A 17,012-nucleotide genomic window follows, 5' to 3' on the forward strand; every position below is an offset into this window, starting at 1 on the left:
GGTGGGACCTCCTTGCAATGCTCAGCAGCCCCCTAAGCCCCACGTTTAGGGTCATCTGCATTAGAACCCTCAAGGAATAGTACATTCTTCCCATTGCCTATCATTAAATTTTAGATCAAGAAATACCTCCTCCCAGAAGTCTTCCCGAATAGGTATTGTCTATCCTCCAGTTTACCAGCCCAAATCTCAAACCTTTCCCTCTATATACAATAACCCCTTTAAACACACTATTTCTTAAGGCATATCATAAAATCTCAATCTGAAGCAAACTGCCTAGGATACTAAATTCATTACCTTTATTAGTCATGTGAGAAAAAAAAAGGTCAATCACATGAAAGGTAATTCATATCTGGAATTGAATACAAACACTAACTGCCCTTTTCTGGACTTAGCCTCATTCAACCTCCTCTCCGACGCCCTCTCAGCCTGCGCTCCAAACTCAAGGGTTCAGACCACGGAAGCCTGTCTAGCCCAGGCCACTCACATTATAGATGTTCAAAGGAAAGTTCTTAGAACACTACAAAATCTTCTATTATATACACTTAGACAAAGTTCATAATAATATATGCTTTTTGGGGAGAGAGAAAGAATTGTATGATTGGGGAAGGACACAGAGGAGTTTCAAAAGCATCAGGATTATTCTATTTCTTAAGTGGAGTGGTAGACAAAAGTGACTTTTTTTTAGTACACTTTTTTTTTACACTTTTTAAATATACCTTTGTTATGTATATTCTTTAAAGCATAAGTATCCCATCACACAAACATATATTTAAAAATACTTGTTGATTGAGAGATTTACAAACTGAAGCAAAGCACCACACTAGGAATCAGGCTAGTCTATAACCACTGGCTGGGCATGTCTGGATCCCCTACCCTGGGTCTGGCCCTTGGATGCCTGTATAGAACAGCCCCCATTCCTGACCATCAGCAAGACAAGATGGATGGGCATGTCACCATCCTAAATGCCCAATGAAAGGGATTGCCCATGTGCTCTGTTACTGATCCAAAGGAAGCAGGAAGCAGGTTAGAGTTATATGCAAGTTGAAGAAGAGACGGGTAGCCTCAGGGAAGGGTCCTCCGAGGAGCATCCCTTACCTTCTCACAGTACCAGCCTCTGTTGGCGCCAACATTGCCGTGCCCGATGGAGACCCGACTCAGGGGGCTGAGGAGGATAGCCAGCTCGATGTGGAAAATGTCTGTGCGGCTGCGGTCGAACACACCACCCTCCAGGAAGATTTTCCCACTGTTCTTATTCCCTCGGGCCCCATACATGATCAAGTAGATTTTGGATTTGGTCCCAGCCCCCCGCAGATCCCCAGTGAAGACGGTGACAATGTATGAGATAGCTGGTGTGGAAACAAGAGGGGGAAGGAGAGGATTCAGTGCCAGCTGATCACAACGTCATGCTCACTATCCCCCTACCTAGCCACCACCTCCCTAGGCCTCCCTCTTCCGTGCATCTTAAGCCCCCTTGTCCCCATCCCCCAGATGACATCCAGTGCCCCTCTCATCCTCCCTTCATCTTTTTCAGTGTTTATGTGTAGTGTACCTGTGTCTAGGAATAAACGGCAGATATTATTATAGGAAGCTGTCAGCCCTGATCACAGGAAACGAACAAGGAGAAGGAGGAACTTAGGTTAGCTAAGAATAGTCCTTATTACTAATGTTAATTATCATGTGCATATTATTAATAGCTGCTGGATGAATTCTGTTATGTCTAATTTAATTGTAATAGTCAACTCCATTAATAGAGATTTATAGTCTGGGCTATCTGATTCATTTAGTTTGCTCTTTTGCTTAACACTTAAAAGAATAACTTTTAATAGAGGGCACTAATGTCCTCCTTCATTTGCTGATGTGGTGGGATGAGGGAAGATTGAGGGAGGAAGAGATCATTGTGGGGTTTTGGTCAGGCAGGAGGCAAAGTGAGGACGTGGAGTCCTGGGGAAGAGCCAGCAAGGGAAGATGAAACACTGAGTGGGACTGAGTAAGAAAAAACACCGAAGATGGACAATTGGAGAGGAAACTCCACTGCGATTCGGCCCCGTACGTTCATTCTGTCCTAGAGTCTAAGGCAATGACTCACTATTCCTTGTTAGTTCACCCGGCCAACCCCTGACCCTACCCCACCCCCACCTTCACTCTTTGGCCCCAGAGAAATAAAATTCCCAAAGTTCTTTGGGAGCTAGCACATGCAAATACCTAGATGCATTATTCATTCGTACTTTAACACTTTCCTTTGTTAGCAAGCACTTACTGAGTGCTTATTTTATGCCAGGCATGGGGAGAATGCAAAGATAAAAAGGAATGGCCTCTGCCCTACAGAGCCGGTTTCCAGTTTTCCTCTCCAAAACACAAGGACAGATGGTGTCTCACGCAACACATACTCCCCTGGCCAGGGTCACCAGCCCTTCCCTATAATTTGCTAACTCTAGTTACAAATGACACATGCCACACCCTACAAAGGTCAGGTCAGGCCAAGGTGCCTCAGTGCTGGAGCAGAGGAGCTCTTGGTGTCTTGAACAATAGCAATTGCATCCTGCCTGAAAGGTCTGCACAACCGAAGGGAGGACTTGTCCTGTCTAGAGGAGGCAGGGAGGGTTCCAAGGAAGTGACTGGAAGCAGGAATTTGGGAAACACAAAGAAGAGAAATGGCATTAGAGGCTGAAAAGAAGGCATCTTCCAAAGATAAAGGGAGAGAAGGAATAAGGCAAGCAGCTATGGAGAGAGAGAGAGAGAGAGAGAGAGAGAGAGAGGCCTGTGGATGAGGTGCGAGGATGAGGAAGGGGTGTAGGTACAGGAAAGCATGTAAGGTGTGAGGTGCAGGGTGTGTGGAAGTGGTGGAAGAAGGTGTGGAAAGATCCTGCTGACGTGGTGAGCTGGAGCCAAATTGGGGAACGATGTGTGTACTGCTCCCCAAAACCTGGACTTGTTCTCTACGCAGTGGGGAACAAGGGAGGTTTGGCAACACAGCACATTCTCGGATGTGCATTCGGTAACATCGATTTTCTGGAACTTCCATAAACTTCCAAGCTGGGAGGCTCAGGTTTTCCATGGAATTCACACAGTGTAGAAATGTAGGAGGCAGACCTAACCCTGGATCTGTCAGTTACCAGCTTGAGACCTTGGGCAGGTCTTTAATTTCTGTGTGACTCAATTTCCTCATCTGGGTAGTAGGAACAATGAACAGTTCCTATATTTCAGGGTCGTTGAGAGGATTAAAGGAGATGAAATGGATCAGATGCCTAGCAGAGGGTTGGCATTGAGTAAGCACTCAATATTAGGCGGGAAGAGCAAAACAGCATCCTCATAAATGCCCCCATGAACCAGGAGTTCTGGCTTCATCCCATGGACGGCTTCTGCTCTGGGCAGCTAGTGTCTGCTCACAGGTGCCTCCCCACACCCTCTGGCAGCGGCAGAGCCCCAGGCTGCAGCTCAGAGGAGCAGAGCACTTTCAAGAGCAGGAGCAATGTTGCCTGGAGACTCAGCTGGCTCCCACTCGATTGCAGGCCCCCACACATGCCAATGAGAACACTGAGCCTCAGACAGAAAGTGAACTATTCACCAAAGGGGCCTCCTCTTTCTTTGGTTCTACCTGTGGTCTCAGCTCCTCCCACTAAGATATCCCTTTGGATTTTGCCATCGTCTTCATCCAAGGCCAGCCAGCGGTTGAGAGGAAAGTCATATTTTCTTTTGTTGCCAACATCTTCAATCACAATCTAAGAAGAAAGGAAAAGAATGTTAAGTGGGATTGAGGATGCACCTGGGAGTCCAGTCCAAATCCTCCATCTAAGAATACGTTCTCTCAGCTTCCCAGTGGCCCACAGAAAACTCATCCCACGGGCACACCTGTTGCCCAAAAAAACCTTGCAAAACATTGCGAGTCACACACAGAGGAGACTGTCAATTGCCCTGTACTTGAATTACATATCTACTCTTCCCTCCTCTGATGCAAATCATTTTAAAGAATCGAATGCTAGACCACTTGGCAGTCTGTGCCCTGTGAGCCTGGGGTGTGAGAACTGGAAGCTCAGATGTGCAGACAGCAAGGTCACCCCCTTCCTTACCTGCTGAAAGTGGAGGTGCTAACCTTAGCGAGAAGCAGAGTCTATGCAAAGGGAACTGCAAGCCTCAAATCGGGCACCCAGAACCCCAGGATCTGGTGACCAGGTCAGGGAGCATCAGCCACGGATAGTGAGCCAGTGGGATTGGCCTCCTAGGAAGCTTCCTTCAGGGAGCTCACATGTGAGCTGGGTTGGCGGGGCTGAGGTAGCGTGTCTTCTAGAGATTACCAAGGAGCTGAGAGGGCCTCCCAAACTGTCCTGGGGAGACCCAGCTGAAAACTCGCTCTAACATCCACAGAATTGTCAATAACTAGAATGTATCCTAAGTCATACCATTGTGCAGGCAGGAGGCCTGGTGACAGAGAGCAGCTGGAAAGTAAATGTCTGGCCAGGTGTTCCCAAGGCTCCCCACGAGAGGGGGCAGGGCTCTGATTTTCAATGGAAACTCACTTCCTAAGATCCCAGTGTCTGCAGTGAGGGAACAGGGCACACGCTGGGCTGCCTGAAGGCATCTCGCCTTGTTTTAATCCAGTGCTCATCAAAGAACCTTTTGGGCCTTTTGAGAGCATTGCCCACCAGAGAGGAGCCAGTGGCCTGAGCCAGTGACTGGAGCCAGCCGTCCCAGGTAAGTCAGCATTCAGGCCTTGGTTTATAATTAGTCCCTCGCAGGTTTGGTTGGTGTGAGTCACCTTTCAGAGCCTGCGGATTTGATTAATATCTGTGGCACTGCCCAGTGGGGGATCTGCCATGGGAGTCCAGCCTCTCCCAACTCATAAACCTGCACATTTGCCTAGCTTTCATCTGCCAGGGGTGGGGGTAGATTGAGGAGTCATTGACTCTCACCTGCTTCCTAACCCCCCTCACTGACTCTCACAGAGTTGGAAAAGCAAGGTAAGAAGGAGAGGACTTAGTTTATCAGCTAGATTGTCCAGTCAACTAATAAGCCTAGATATACAGACTCCCCATCTCTGTCCCTAAATGTTCGCACACTAGTGTCCCAGCCAAGGGTTGGGGAGCGAGAGGACCACCCGCACAGCTCACAGAGATGTCACCAGTAAAGGGCCTTCTACCAGTCTTGTGTCTGAAGGAAATTCCTGACTTGAGATGTTTAGCTAATCTGAGAAATGAAATGAGTATCATTAAATGCCTCTATAGGACAAAGCTAGCTTGTATAGCTGAACCACCAAGGAAAGAAACAACATTTGAATAAATATTCAAATAACAACCAAGACTCTAAAATTAGACTTTCCGAAGTACCTTAAAAAAACAGCAACAACAACACAGGCCAAGAGAGAAGATAGCAGCTCAAATACTGGTGCAGAAAGTATAGAAGTCCATGAAGAGTCCTAAAAAATTTTCTGGATGCATACTAAAATATGGGGACAATTATTTATAACATCTCTTGGTCCCAAAGTCTGCAAGATGAGGCTAGAGGAAGCCAACTCCTGGAGGGTAGAACATTTTGGAACAAGTCTAGCAGAAAAGAGTGGTGGGTATCGGGGAGGGAGCAGAGAAGTGGGTGAGGAGGGAATTGACGCAGGCACGTGGGTATAGAGACTGTACGGGGTGAGGGAGGCAGAGGGTTCTGCCAAGGGCCTTCTGGCCTCTGCTGACATGGGTCCTGGCTGAGCCATGACCTCTTTTGCTTAAAGGGGCATTGCCGAGGGCCCCTTCTGAGGGAGGAGCGAGCAGCATTCCCACTTCTGCTCCCAAGCTGCCCAGGCGCCTTGGTTTTTCATGGAGTTCCTTTTCAGAATTCAAGACATGATTTTGCTAACAATGAATAAACCAGACCACTGTTTCATGGATTCTGTGGTTATGAGAAAGAGACAATTGCAAAATAAGATGGAAGAGACAAAGGCACCTTTTGCCATGAACAAGAGAAGTGCACACCTGGAGAGAGTGTGTGGATGGGTGGGTGTCTGTGTGCGTCAGACAGACAGGCAGAAGCAATGGTCTAATAGAAAAACGAGAGCTGCTTTCTCCCGGAGGATTATTCTCCCTGCAGACTGCAGACCAGCCTGTGGACAGCGCTGGCCTTCCACGAGGTGAGAGGGAGCCTAGGGGTCACGAGCCCCTTGAAGTGAGATGGCAGCAGGGAAGGGGCCTGTCCCCAGTGATGCCCACTGTAGTCACAGGGCAAGGCCACTGGATACAAAAAGCGAAGAAGGACAAACTACCTCCGAACAAGAGGAACAAAAGATGGAGCCTCTAAGCAGTGGTCACGTCTTGTCACTTCTTTCCTGATGGTTCACAGATACGTCCAAACAGGTCTGGGGCCTCAGGGCCTTCGTGTCCTCCCAACACGGTAAACACGTCTCCAATACATGGAGTTGGTCTTGGAGTCAATAAATTTTCAATTGATGTGGAATGTCAGCTATGATTCATAGCAGCTCTCCCTCCTCAACACTGGAATAACTTCCCCCAATTTTACTTAAACACCCTGATTGGGGCAGAGGCCTACTCTATGCAGAAGAAGTGAACCCCTCCCCCCACACAGAGCAGTGCAGGTGGTGGAAGGGTCTCCCCCACCCAGGCCACGTGCCCAGGCACCTGAGATCCACACTGTACCCTCCATGTATCAGCCACAGGGGCAAGAAAGGAATGAAACACAAGTCTCTGTGTTGAAGGACTTCTCAGTCTTTCCTTTGCAGACGCAGATATGCTCTCCCGGAAGCAACCACTGCCTCCTTCCAGGAGCCACTACTAGAGGGACAGGTGAATTCTTGAGGCAGGAAAAAGAGGGAGGAAGGTCTGGAACTTATCGGTCTACTTTGAAATAAATCTCAGCTTCCAAGAGTCAGCAGAACAGACCTGGGCTTGTGGAAGAGTGAGGGAATGTTCTATGGGGGAAACTGAGGCCAGCAAAGGAAGGTGGGATCTTCTCCTTCTCCCTGACAAAAGGCTGCCCTTCCCCACGTGCTCCGTGTTTGACTCATCACACTGAAATACTGTCAAATGACAGGTACAAGACCATAAATACAAATAACTGTAAGTGACAGCATTTGGTGACATCCCTAATACTCTCTCTTCTTCCTCTATACTTCCTTCCTCTCCTCTCATCCCGCCCATACACCCACTCCCACATAACCATCTCAGGCTACCTCATTTTGTAAAAACCTGCCCTCACCCACCTCCCTAGCATCACTTCTCAGTTCTCTGGGCCCTGTGTCCAGCCTAGATCTATTCAACATCCCCGCCCCTGTGAGCCACCTTCACGGCCCAGCTCCAATGGACCCTCTGTGAAATCTCTTGTGATGGCCATTCAGACGCGGCTCACCCCTACAACGTCTGTTTATACTCAGGGCTCTAATCTTACCCTGCTTTGTCTTACAGTTTGGTGGTTCCATGGTCTGATCTTCAAACTGGGAAACCTAGTCTGATGAACACTTGTGGGACCCCTTAGGAGAGGCTGTTTGTTCATTGGAAGCTGGATTTTCCCTGAAATCATGGAATATACAAGCATAAGAAGTAATCTGCTTCACAGTAAGGAAGCAATGGTTTAAGGCCTTGTCTTATCTCTTTTGGAAGCAGGACATGTTTATTTTAACAGCTGCAGTTGGCTGCATGGGGTCTAGGGCGTAATAGTCACTTGGTAAGTGTTAAATGTCGAGTATTAATTGGTGACCTGAGGGCACATTGGGCTTCTTAAGGTCCCTGTAATCCATCCATGAGCCTCTGTCTCTCTTCCTATCAGAACCTGTGGTACTGGTTGAACTTATACTCTCCACAGCACGTCACAGGCCATCCACCTGATTCTGGACTTTCTAACACGTGGCACAGGGAGAGGATCCAGCCTGGGAGTGCAGAGGACCTGGGGGAGGTACTAGTCCTGCCACTGAGAAGCTGTGGTGCCCTGAGCTAATCTCTTTCCTGAAGCAGGGGGTCCAAGGATGGGCCCACTAGCAGTATAACGGCCCATCTTGTGACTGTTGACATTTTGAAGTGGATGTTGAACTGAACTGACCATTTGAGTCAATGGCAGCTATTGGGATAACCAGATACAGGGACCAAAGCCATGTGCAAAGCCTAGGGGAGGAAGGATGTCAGCCTGAGAAAGGGCCAAGAGCGGGGGAAGGGACGCATCCCTCATACCGAGGCCCAACAGCCCCGGTTGAGAAACACACATGGGCTGTGGACTAGACAGAAGTGGAGGGAGACGACCTATGCAGGGGTTAATGACACTGGCTTTGAGATGTGTCCCACCGCAGCCTTAACATAAACACCGAAGGAGTGGCTCTCATGCGCAGCCCAGCCTGGCAACCTCGAGAATGGGGGCACTTTCTGTGCATGTGTCAAATCTGGAAATGCAGTCAATTTAACAGCCCCTTTAATTGGTGTCTCTGGGGGGCCCTGGGCAAGCAGATCAATTAGAGTGGGCAGAGGGGAAGGGGCAGCCTGGAAATCCAACGGGGGAGGTGGGAGCTTAGGGCTGGCTCTCGTTGGCACAGTCAGAAAGCGGGCAGAGGCTGCCCTGAGTCTCCCCCAGCCCCTGGTATTCTGCTTGCACCCATTCTGCCTGGGACCCAGAACCTTCATTCCTCCTTTCTTATTACAATTTTTCCCTCAGGAAAATATCTAGTAAATCCAGGTACACCGACCTACAAAATGCTTGAATTATTTTTATGTCTTATCCTCAGGGAGCATTTTGGTTTGCTTAAGTTAAAGGAATAGGCTATTAGGATATTTCCAGAAGAACCAGTGAAGCTTTGAGAGGAAGACCCCCCTTGGTTTTGGAGGACAGATGGGGACCTGCCTACCAGGCCCTGAACTCACCCATCTACATAATATGGCCCCAAACTGAATAGCCAACCTCACACTGCAAGTAACCTGCTTGGCCTTTGGGTTTAAAAAAAATGCCTGAACAGCAAACAGTAATGGGCGGGGGGGAAGAGGGAGGGAGAAAGACAACATCATTTCAAAGAATCAGAAGAAGAGCAGAACTCTTTGCGGGGAGGAGAGGAGAATGCATGAACCAACATAGGCCTTACTCCTAGCCATTCTCTGGCAAGACTTTAGAATTACAAATATGAAGAAAAAAATTCTGCGAGCATCCTGGGGAAAAGGAAAACCACAAAACAGGTTGTCCAGAAAGAAACAACGGCCTCAACATCAAATTTCAAAAGAAAATGGAATAAGATTTACATTTCAGAGGACAAATATGTTCCTACCCCTACATTTCATGCCTTGCCCAGCCGCCCTTCCCTTGAGCAGGGCGATAAGGAAAGGTTCTGCTCTCGGGTGCAAACCTACCTTCTTCCTGAAGCATCAGGAGCACACTGGTGAGTGAGCCCATGTGACCAAGGAGGGGCCTGACCTCATGAAGTGTGGCTGTAACAACAGTGTCTGGGTCACACATGAATTTCAGGTGCATCTTCCACTAAACCTTGTTTTTTCACTTAGGCTGTCTTCCTTCCCAAAGTGAAGGAACTGGGCTTCTGGGTACTGGCTCTGGGCCCCATCCTGGCTGAGGCTACAAACGCATCTGCCTCCTCTCCCACCTCTGCCTGTCTCAACAAGAAAACGTGCCTGAGACACACCCCTGCCTGTGCATTGGCTGTTTGGGGTCTGGACGCCTGCCCCTTTCTTCTCCAATCCATCCAGCATTGGCCTCCTGGCATCCTGGACAGCACCAGCATGGCTGTTCCAAGGGCGAGACAAGCCCTCTCCTCTCCAAAGGAAACCTGGCCATTCCTCGCTTCCCTGATTTGGTGCCCTGTCCCACGCCAAGGGCTGGGGCAGTGCCCTCAAGGAACTTTCAGGCTAGCTGTGGAGAGAAGTGTAACAGACACTCTAGGATGTTCACTCACCACCCATGCCAATAACCTTCCTCATAGCCTATTTCTACCATGAAGACTGGAAAGCCAGACCCTTGATGTCCCAGTTTCCTTTGCAGCTAGGGAGGCCACATGACATATTTCCAGCCAATGAAATGCAAGCAGAAGTTCCAAGGCAAGTTTTGCATCTCTTACAATAAGGAAAGGCTTGCCAGATAAAATGTCTTTTTCCCTTTTGGTCTCCCCTTTTCTTCCTGCCTGGAACACAAATTAGATGGCTAGAGGTTCAGCAGCCATCATGGGATCATGAGGCAACAAACTGGAGGAGGAAAGTCACCATGGTGAGTACGGTGATGCAGCAAGACAGCAGGGGCCTCAGAAAGAGAGCAGCTGTACCAGCCCTGAGCTGACCACACCTGGCTTCATGTGAGATGACAAAAATAAGCCCCTAATTGCTTAACACTGCCCTTCAATTTTCTCATACCTGCAACCAAATACATTCCTAACTGACAGAAGAAGATAAATCAAGTTAAATAATAGCAAAACCTCAACTATCAAACAGTTTCATTCTCTATAGTCAAACTGTTATAAATCTGAGGGTTTTCTGTTTCAAACAATAAGAGCTTTTTCAAAACATTCTTTAGAAATATATTATACATTAACCTTTTCCTATCATTCTGTGATGAGCTGAAATATATTGATAGCTTCCTGACTAAGGGGAATACATGCAAAGGGCTGGCAGCCCATTTTCTAAGTGACTTCAAACTCCCATACATTTTTAATATTCTTTTGGCTTTTTATTTTTTTTTAAGATTAGATTCTAATATTCTTTTTTTTTTAATTTTATTTTAATTTATTTTTTCAGATACATTTGTCTCTGCCTCCCCTCCACCGCTTCCCCTTGCCCCCTCCCTCCTTCCCTCCCTCAGCTCTTCCCCTTTGGTTTTGTCCATGAGTCCTTGCTATGTGTTCCTTGACTTTCCCCTTCCCTTCCTTGTCCCCGCCCCCCTCCCTCCTTCCCTCTTGTCTCTGTTGATTTCTTTTCCTTTCAGTGTTGCTGATCTTATTTTCCTTGCACCTTTGTATTGTTGGTTAGGTTCCGCTTATAGGTGAGATCATATGGTATTTGTCTTTTTATATCTTCTGTGACTGCCCATTACAATTCTCAATAGACCCACGTATTGTAGTGCCTCTTTCTGCCTCTAATTTTCTGCTATAGGTTTAAATCTGCAGGTGGCAAGGCTTCTGGGCACAATTATAAGTGAGCAGTGAGAGTCTGAGGGGTCTTTCCTTCAAAATGAGGGCAGAGCAATATAGAACTAGGGGCATGGGCTTTCCTTACAAACTTTGGACCAGATATATTTTACCATCTCAGAAGCCTTTTTGTCAACTTCTTGCTGTGTAATTTTGTCCTTGGTAGGTGAAATTACAAAGGACTTGAGATTCAGCAATTTGAGGTATAAAGCGATAGCCCCAAATAAGTCACAAGGAAGCCTATGACTAGGGCCAAATGAATGCTCGAAGCAGGAAGGGCTACGCACATTCGTGGGAGGGAGAGGTTCTGGTGGGCCAGAGTCAGGGAGAGCTGCATGGTAGAGCCTTGAAGGGTGACCAGGCTTCCAATGAGAGAACTGGGCTTTCTAGGAAGATGATAACGTGGGCAAAGTCTTGGAGGTGTGAGGAGGGCAGGATGGTTGGCCAGCGGGCTTAGGCAGAAGAGCAGAGGCAGATAGACCATGGGAGGGAAGTTAGGGCTGAAGTATAACCCTCTGACGAGCCAGAAATCCCGCCTCCTGGGGCAAAGGGGCCACAGACAGGCAGCTGAACCCACCTTGGACAGGAACCAACCTGCAGACTTCCCCTTGTTGTTGTGGCCGACAGTGATCTTCATCAGCTGCCCCAGATCGGGGGCATCCAGGGTGAACTTGTCTTCAGCTCCCTTTTCAAAGTTGTTCTTTTCACTCTCCAGCCTGCGCTCCCCTGCGTACACAGACATTGCGGAACGTTGCAAAGGTGACCAGGGGAGGAGAAGGAACCAACTCCAAGCCTTAACGCTCTGTCCACTGCAGGATGGTCTCAAAAGTCACCTGGGGAGAAGTTTTTGCGGTGGGGGCAGGTGGTATGTGGGCATTTTCTGTACTCCCATTCAATTTTGCAATGAACTGAAAACCGCTCTAAAAATAGTTAAAATGTTTAAAAAGTTAACAAAGGGGTCCTTAAAGCCGTCCAACCTCCAGAAGCTTGCCTTGTGTGTGGCTTGTGCCCAGGACCCATCACTGGGTTTCTGATTTCTCCTTAGTCTGGAGTCCCCATCCTAGTAAACCAAATAGCACCCCACCCCAAGACCTGAGGGCCTGCCTTGCTTACACCTGGATTGGGGGCACAGCCATGGTAGTCAGTATGTGGGCACTGTGGCTGGGGCCCCGGCAGCAGCCAACAGACATCCTTAGGTCTGACTCCTTTTCTGGAAAACAGCCATGAGAACTATCATCATGACTTTTTGTTTGTTTATTTGTTTAATACAGATACCAAACCCGCAACCCAGGCATGCGCTCAACCAGGAACTGAACTGGTAACCCTTCCCTTGGCAGCACAGCATCCAACCAAGCGAGCCACACCGGTCAGGGCTGTTTAACATGGATTTTTTTTCTCACTTATCCCTTGCTACAATCCAAGAGGGAGATATTATTAACTTTTTCTCGTAGATGAAGAAACTAAGACTTACAGAAATCAAATACCTTGTCAAAAGTCACATGGGTAAGTTAGGACTCATCCTGGCTTTTTCTTTCTACTTTGCAATTTTCCATTACGTTCCAAGTTGAAGGTCATATGAACCCTTTCAGCCCCATCTAAGCACCAACTCTATGCTTATGCCATCACATTTTTCTTCTTTTCTAAAATTTAATTCTATAAATTTTTCTACATTTTAAAATTGCAACTATTCAAACATATAAAAATAATATGACATCCATGTACCTACCACCCAGATTTAAGAGCTAATGCAGACGTTAACATTTTGCCTAAAGCACTTAGACCACTCTCTTTTTTAAAGGACATAAATCAGAGAGATGCACAGTCTCACTGTCCATCCCTCTCCCCGACTTACTCCCTCAAGTAAATACTCTCTTCACTTGGTATATATCATTCCTGTAAATTTTTGCTTGCACTGGTAGGTATCCATAAAGAAAATACGCTATTTTTTTCATGTTTTAGAATTTTACATAAATATATCATAGTGCACACCTCTGTCTCAAATTCCTCGTCTGTGGGACGGGGATGATCATAGCGCCACCTCATTGGGTTACTATGTGGATTGACTTAGTTAATACAAAAAGAGCACTTGTAGTAAGTGCTATGGTACTAACTGGGGTTGTTGCTAGTGCTCCTGTTTTCATCATCAAATACCCTTGTGCACCTTACTTTTGTTCAGTTAATATTATGCCTTTGAGACCCTGCTGAGGCTGTAAACTTTGGTTCATTAGTCCAACTGCTAGCGATTGAATGAAGCAAACACCATTCTGTAAGCATTTTTATGCTGATGGACATTTAGGTTGTCTGCAGTTTTTTGCTGTTGTAAATGGCATTGAAAGGGGCTCTACTGTCCCTACCTTCTACTGCACATTTGTAAAAAATGCTCTGAGTAGGCACATGAAACAGAGTTGCTGGGTCTCGGGGTATATTCGTCTTCAATGTATTAGGCATTGCAAAACTGTCCTGCAAAATGGTTGTACTATACTTGTTACCACCAGCAGTCCAAGAGGGTTTCATTCTCCACAGTTATTATTAACATATAGATTTTTTAATTTTGTTTTAGTGTGTATACAGTGGTATCTCATTGTAGTTTTAATTTGCATTCCTGTGATTATTTTGAGAGACTGAACATATACGTGTTTCATATATATGTACTTTGTGTATATATTTGAGAGATTTATATATATAATTAGATCTCGTTCTTCTGTAATCTTTTGTTCATATACTTTCTTGTCTTTCTATTGTTTTCCCTTTGTCTACAAGTAAACATTTTACTTGTTTTAATGGACTTTATCAATGTTTTTCTTCGTTTTTGAGCGTTTAGTGAATAGTTCAAGGAACTCCATCCTGAATTGAAATTTTAAAAAGACACTTTTAAAAGTTTTTTCTAAAAATTTCATAGAGTTTTTCACATTTAAGCCTTTAGCCCATCTGGAAGTTAATTTTGTGTATGGTAAAAGACAAAAAGATATAATTGTACCTTTTCTCATATGGCGAAACAATTGTTCATACACCGGTAATTGACTACTTCATCCTTTTTCCCTCTGATTTAGAATGCTGCCTTTATGTGGGTTTGTAGACTCTTTATTCTGCTCCATTGGTTTATTTGTTTATCCTCAACCCCAGCAATTTTCAACGGGTGGGCTGCAAGAATTTTTAAAACATGCAATACCTGACTATATAGTCAGGGGACTGGCCTTTTTTTCCCTTAGACTGTCAAATAAAAAAATGACATCAGCCAATACAGTAATAGCCTTCCAGTGTGAATGAACCAAAATTATGCCTATTTTTTGGTCAGGTCATCAAGAAATGTATATTTTTTGGTGTGCCACAGAATTTCAGTAATTAGTTCATGTGTGCCATGAGATGAAAAAAGTTGAAAATCACTGTTTTCACACTATCCATATCACACTGCTCCAGTTTTTAGAGATCTGTGATGTCTTGATCCGTCAGGGTAAATATCCCCATATTGTTACTATGGTTAATATACTTTCCAACGTTCAAAATTGTCCTGGCAATGCGTAGGTCTCTATGAACATGAATTTTACTTTCAGCTTAAGGTGTAGGATATTGCCCTGTGGAGTGTGACTGAAATTGCATTGTGTGTATGGAATAATCTGAGACAATTTGACTTCTCAATGAATTTGAGTCTTTTCTCACGCATAAGCATAATATATTTCTCCATTTGTTTAGGTATTCTTGTATACCATTAAATAAAGTTTTATATTCTTTTTGGAAAACTCTTTTGTTAGAGTTATTCTTAGGTACCTTATAATTGCTGTTATAAATCACATATTTTTAAATTAAATGTTTGCTTGTTTTTATTAATTTTTGTACCTTAATCTTGTATCCAGCGTCTTCATTAGACTTTCTTTCTTACTGGTTCTAATGATTTGTATATTCTCATAGATTTTGTAAATGATGATTATTTTCGATAAAAATTAAAGTTTGTTTCTAAATGGAGTGAGGGGTTGGGCTTTCTTCTAATTTTATTGACATAATCAAAGAATTTTGTCTCTATGGTATTGATTTAGTTTAGTTTGTTAAGACTTGCTTTGTGGTTTAGTAATGTGATCATTATGTACTTGAAAAAAATATGTGTTCTCTACCAGTTGGATGCAGGGATCTACAAACTTCCATTAAATCAAGCTCATCAACTGCGTAGTTAAAATCTCCTACATCCATACTAAATTTTTATCCATTTGATTTTCAATTATTGTGTTGTATTAAAATCTTCCACTATCATTATTTATTTATCAAGTTTTTCCAAGAACTTTGTTAATTTTTGCTTCATATATTTTTGAAATATGTTAACTTTATACAAGTTCAGAATCATTATATCTTCGAGGTTTATTGTTATTTTTGACATTGCCTAATATACTTTTATATTTAACAAAGTATTTTCCCTTAACAATCAATTTGATAGATATTAATATAGTCACACCAGCTTCTTTCCTGTTGCTAATATGTTCCTGGAATACTTTTTAAAGTATATTTTATTGATTATGCTATTACAGATTTTCTATTTTTTTCCTCCCCTTTTTCCCCCTCTGCCCTGCACCCCACTCCCTCCAGCATCCTCCCCCGGCGCCTTAGTTTATGTCCATGGGTGGTACATATAAGTTCTTTGGCTTCTCCATTTCCTACAGTATTTCTAACTTCCCCCTATTTTGTGCCTACCAATTATGCTTCTTATTCCCCCCATTCTTCCCCAGCCCCCTCCCAGCCGATAACCCTCCATGTGATCTCCATTTCTGTGATTCTGCTCCTGTTCTAGTTTTTTGCTTAGTTTGTTTTTGTGTTTGTTTTTGTTTTTAGGTTCAGTTATTGACAGTTGTGAATTTGTTGCCATTTTACTGTTCATAGTTTTGATCTTCTTCTTTTTCTTCGATAAGTCCCTTTAACATTTCATATAATAAGGGCTTGGTGATGATGAGCTCCTTTAACTTTACCTCCTCTGGGAAACACTTTATCTGCCCTTCCACTCTAAGTGATAGCTCTCTTGGAGTGTTCCTGGAATACTTTATTCCATCTTATTTATTCTCAGCCCTTCTGTGTCACATATTTAAGCTGGGTTTTATTTACTTTCATTTAATATGAGGATTTATATCCTTTAACTGATGAATTTAGTTGATTTCTACTTACTGTGATTACTTATACATTTTATCTTACTTTTTGCTTTTTAGCCATGCTTTTTCTTTATTCCTCTTTTCTCATTCTCTGCCTTCTATTGGATGGATTGAGTTTTTATTCATTTAACTCCCTTTATTGGCTTAGAAATTATGCATTACTATTTTTTGGTGGTTAATTTTATAATTTTAATATGTATACTTGACATTAAAGTCTAAAGTTAATATCTCTACTCTCCTAGGGATGGAAGAATGAACTGGGATCAAGAATCTTATTATGTTTTAATTCTCATTATCTACTTTCCTTCTTAAAGACTATTGTTTTTTAGTGTTTTGGATCCACATTGTCTTATGCCCTGCTAATAGTCATTATTGTTATTGCTCTGTATAGTAAATGCTTGCTTAGATTTGTTACATAATTATCAGTTTTGGCTCACTTTCATTTCTTGCATCCCTTTTTTTCTTTTGGATACAATTTTCTTTTACTTAAAACATTTTCTTTAGTGGTTAAGTACAGGCCTATGAGTGGTAAAGCTTATTTCTCTTTGTTTGCATGGAAATTCATTAATTATGCTTGCACTTTGGAATTATAACCTAGCTGGGTACAGAATTCTAGGTTGATATATATTCTTGCTCAGGACATTGAAGATGTTATTCAATGAATTTATGACCTCTATACATTGATGAGAGGAATTTGCTATAAATCTAATTTTTTATAGAAGGTAATCTGCCAAACCTGACTAGTTTTAAGATCTTTCTCTATGCTTTTGATTTTACCACAATGCATCTAA

The 17,012-nt window shown here is 44.2% G+C and overlaps 1 protein-coding gene across 2 annotated transcripts in view; it reads right to left on the reverse strand.

The window, feature by feature from the left end:
- LOXHD1 (lipoxygenase homology PLAT domains 1) overlaps positions 1-17,012 on the reverse strand; it is a 134,170-nt gene that overhangs the window by 87,284 nt on the left and 29,874 nt on the right. For both annotated transcript variants that reach the window (XM_054583861.1, XM_054583860.1), the window contains exons 6-8: positions 11,673-11,821; positions 3,596-3,719; positions 1,096-1,346 (exon numbers count right to left, since the gene is read on the reverse strand). In XM_054583861.1, the coding sequence (XP_054439836.1) occupies positions 1,096-1,346; positions 3,596-3,719; positions 11,673-11,821 (524 nt within the window). The remainder of the gene's footprint in view (positions 1-1,095; positions 1,347-3,595; positions 3,720-11,672; positions 11,822-17,012) is intronic.

This window comes from Pteronotus mesoamericanus, unplaced genomic scaffold, assembly GCF_021234165.1.
Source record: "Pteronotus mesoamericanus isolate MK-2021 breed Mesoamerican mustached bat unplaced genomic scaffold, CSHL_Meso_final contig_74, whole genome shotgun sequence".
NCBI classification, from domain to species: domain Eukaryota; kingdom Metazoa; phylum Chordata; class Mammalia; order Chiroptera; family Mormoopidae; genus Pteronotus; species Pteronotus mesoamericanus.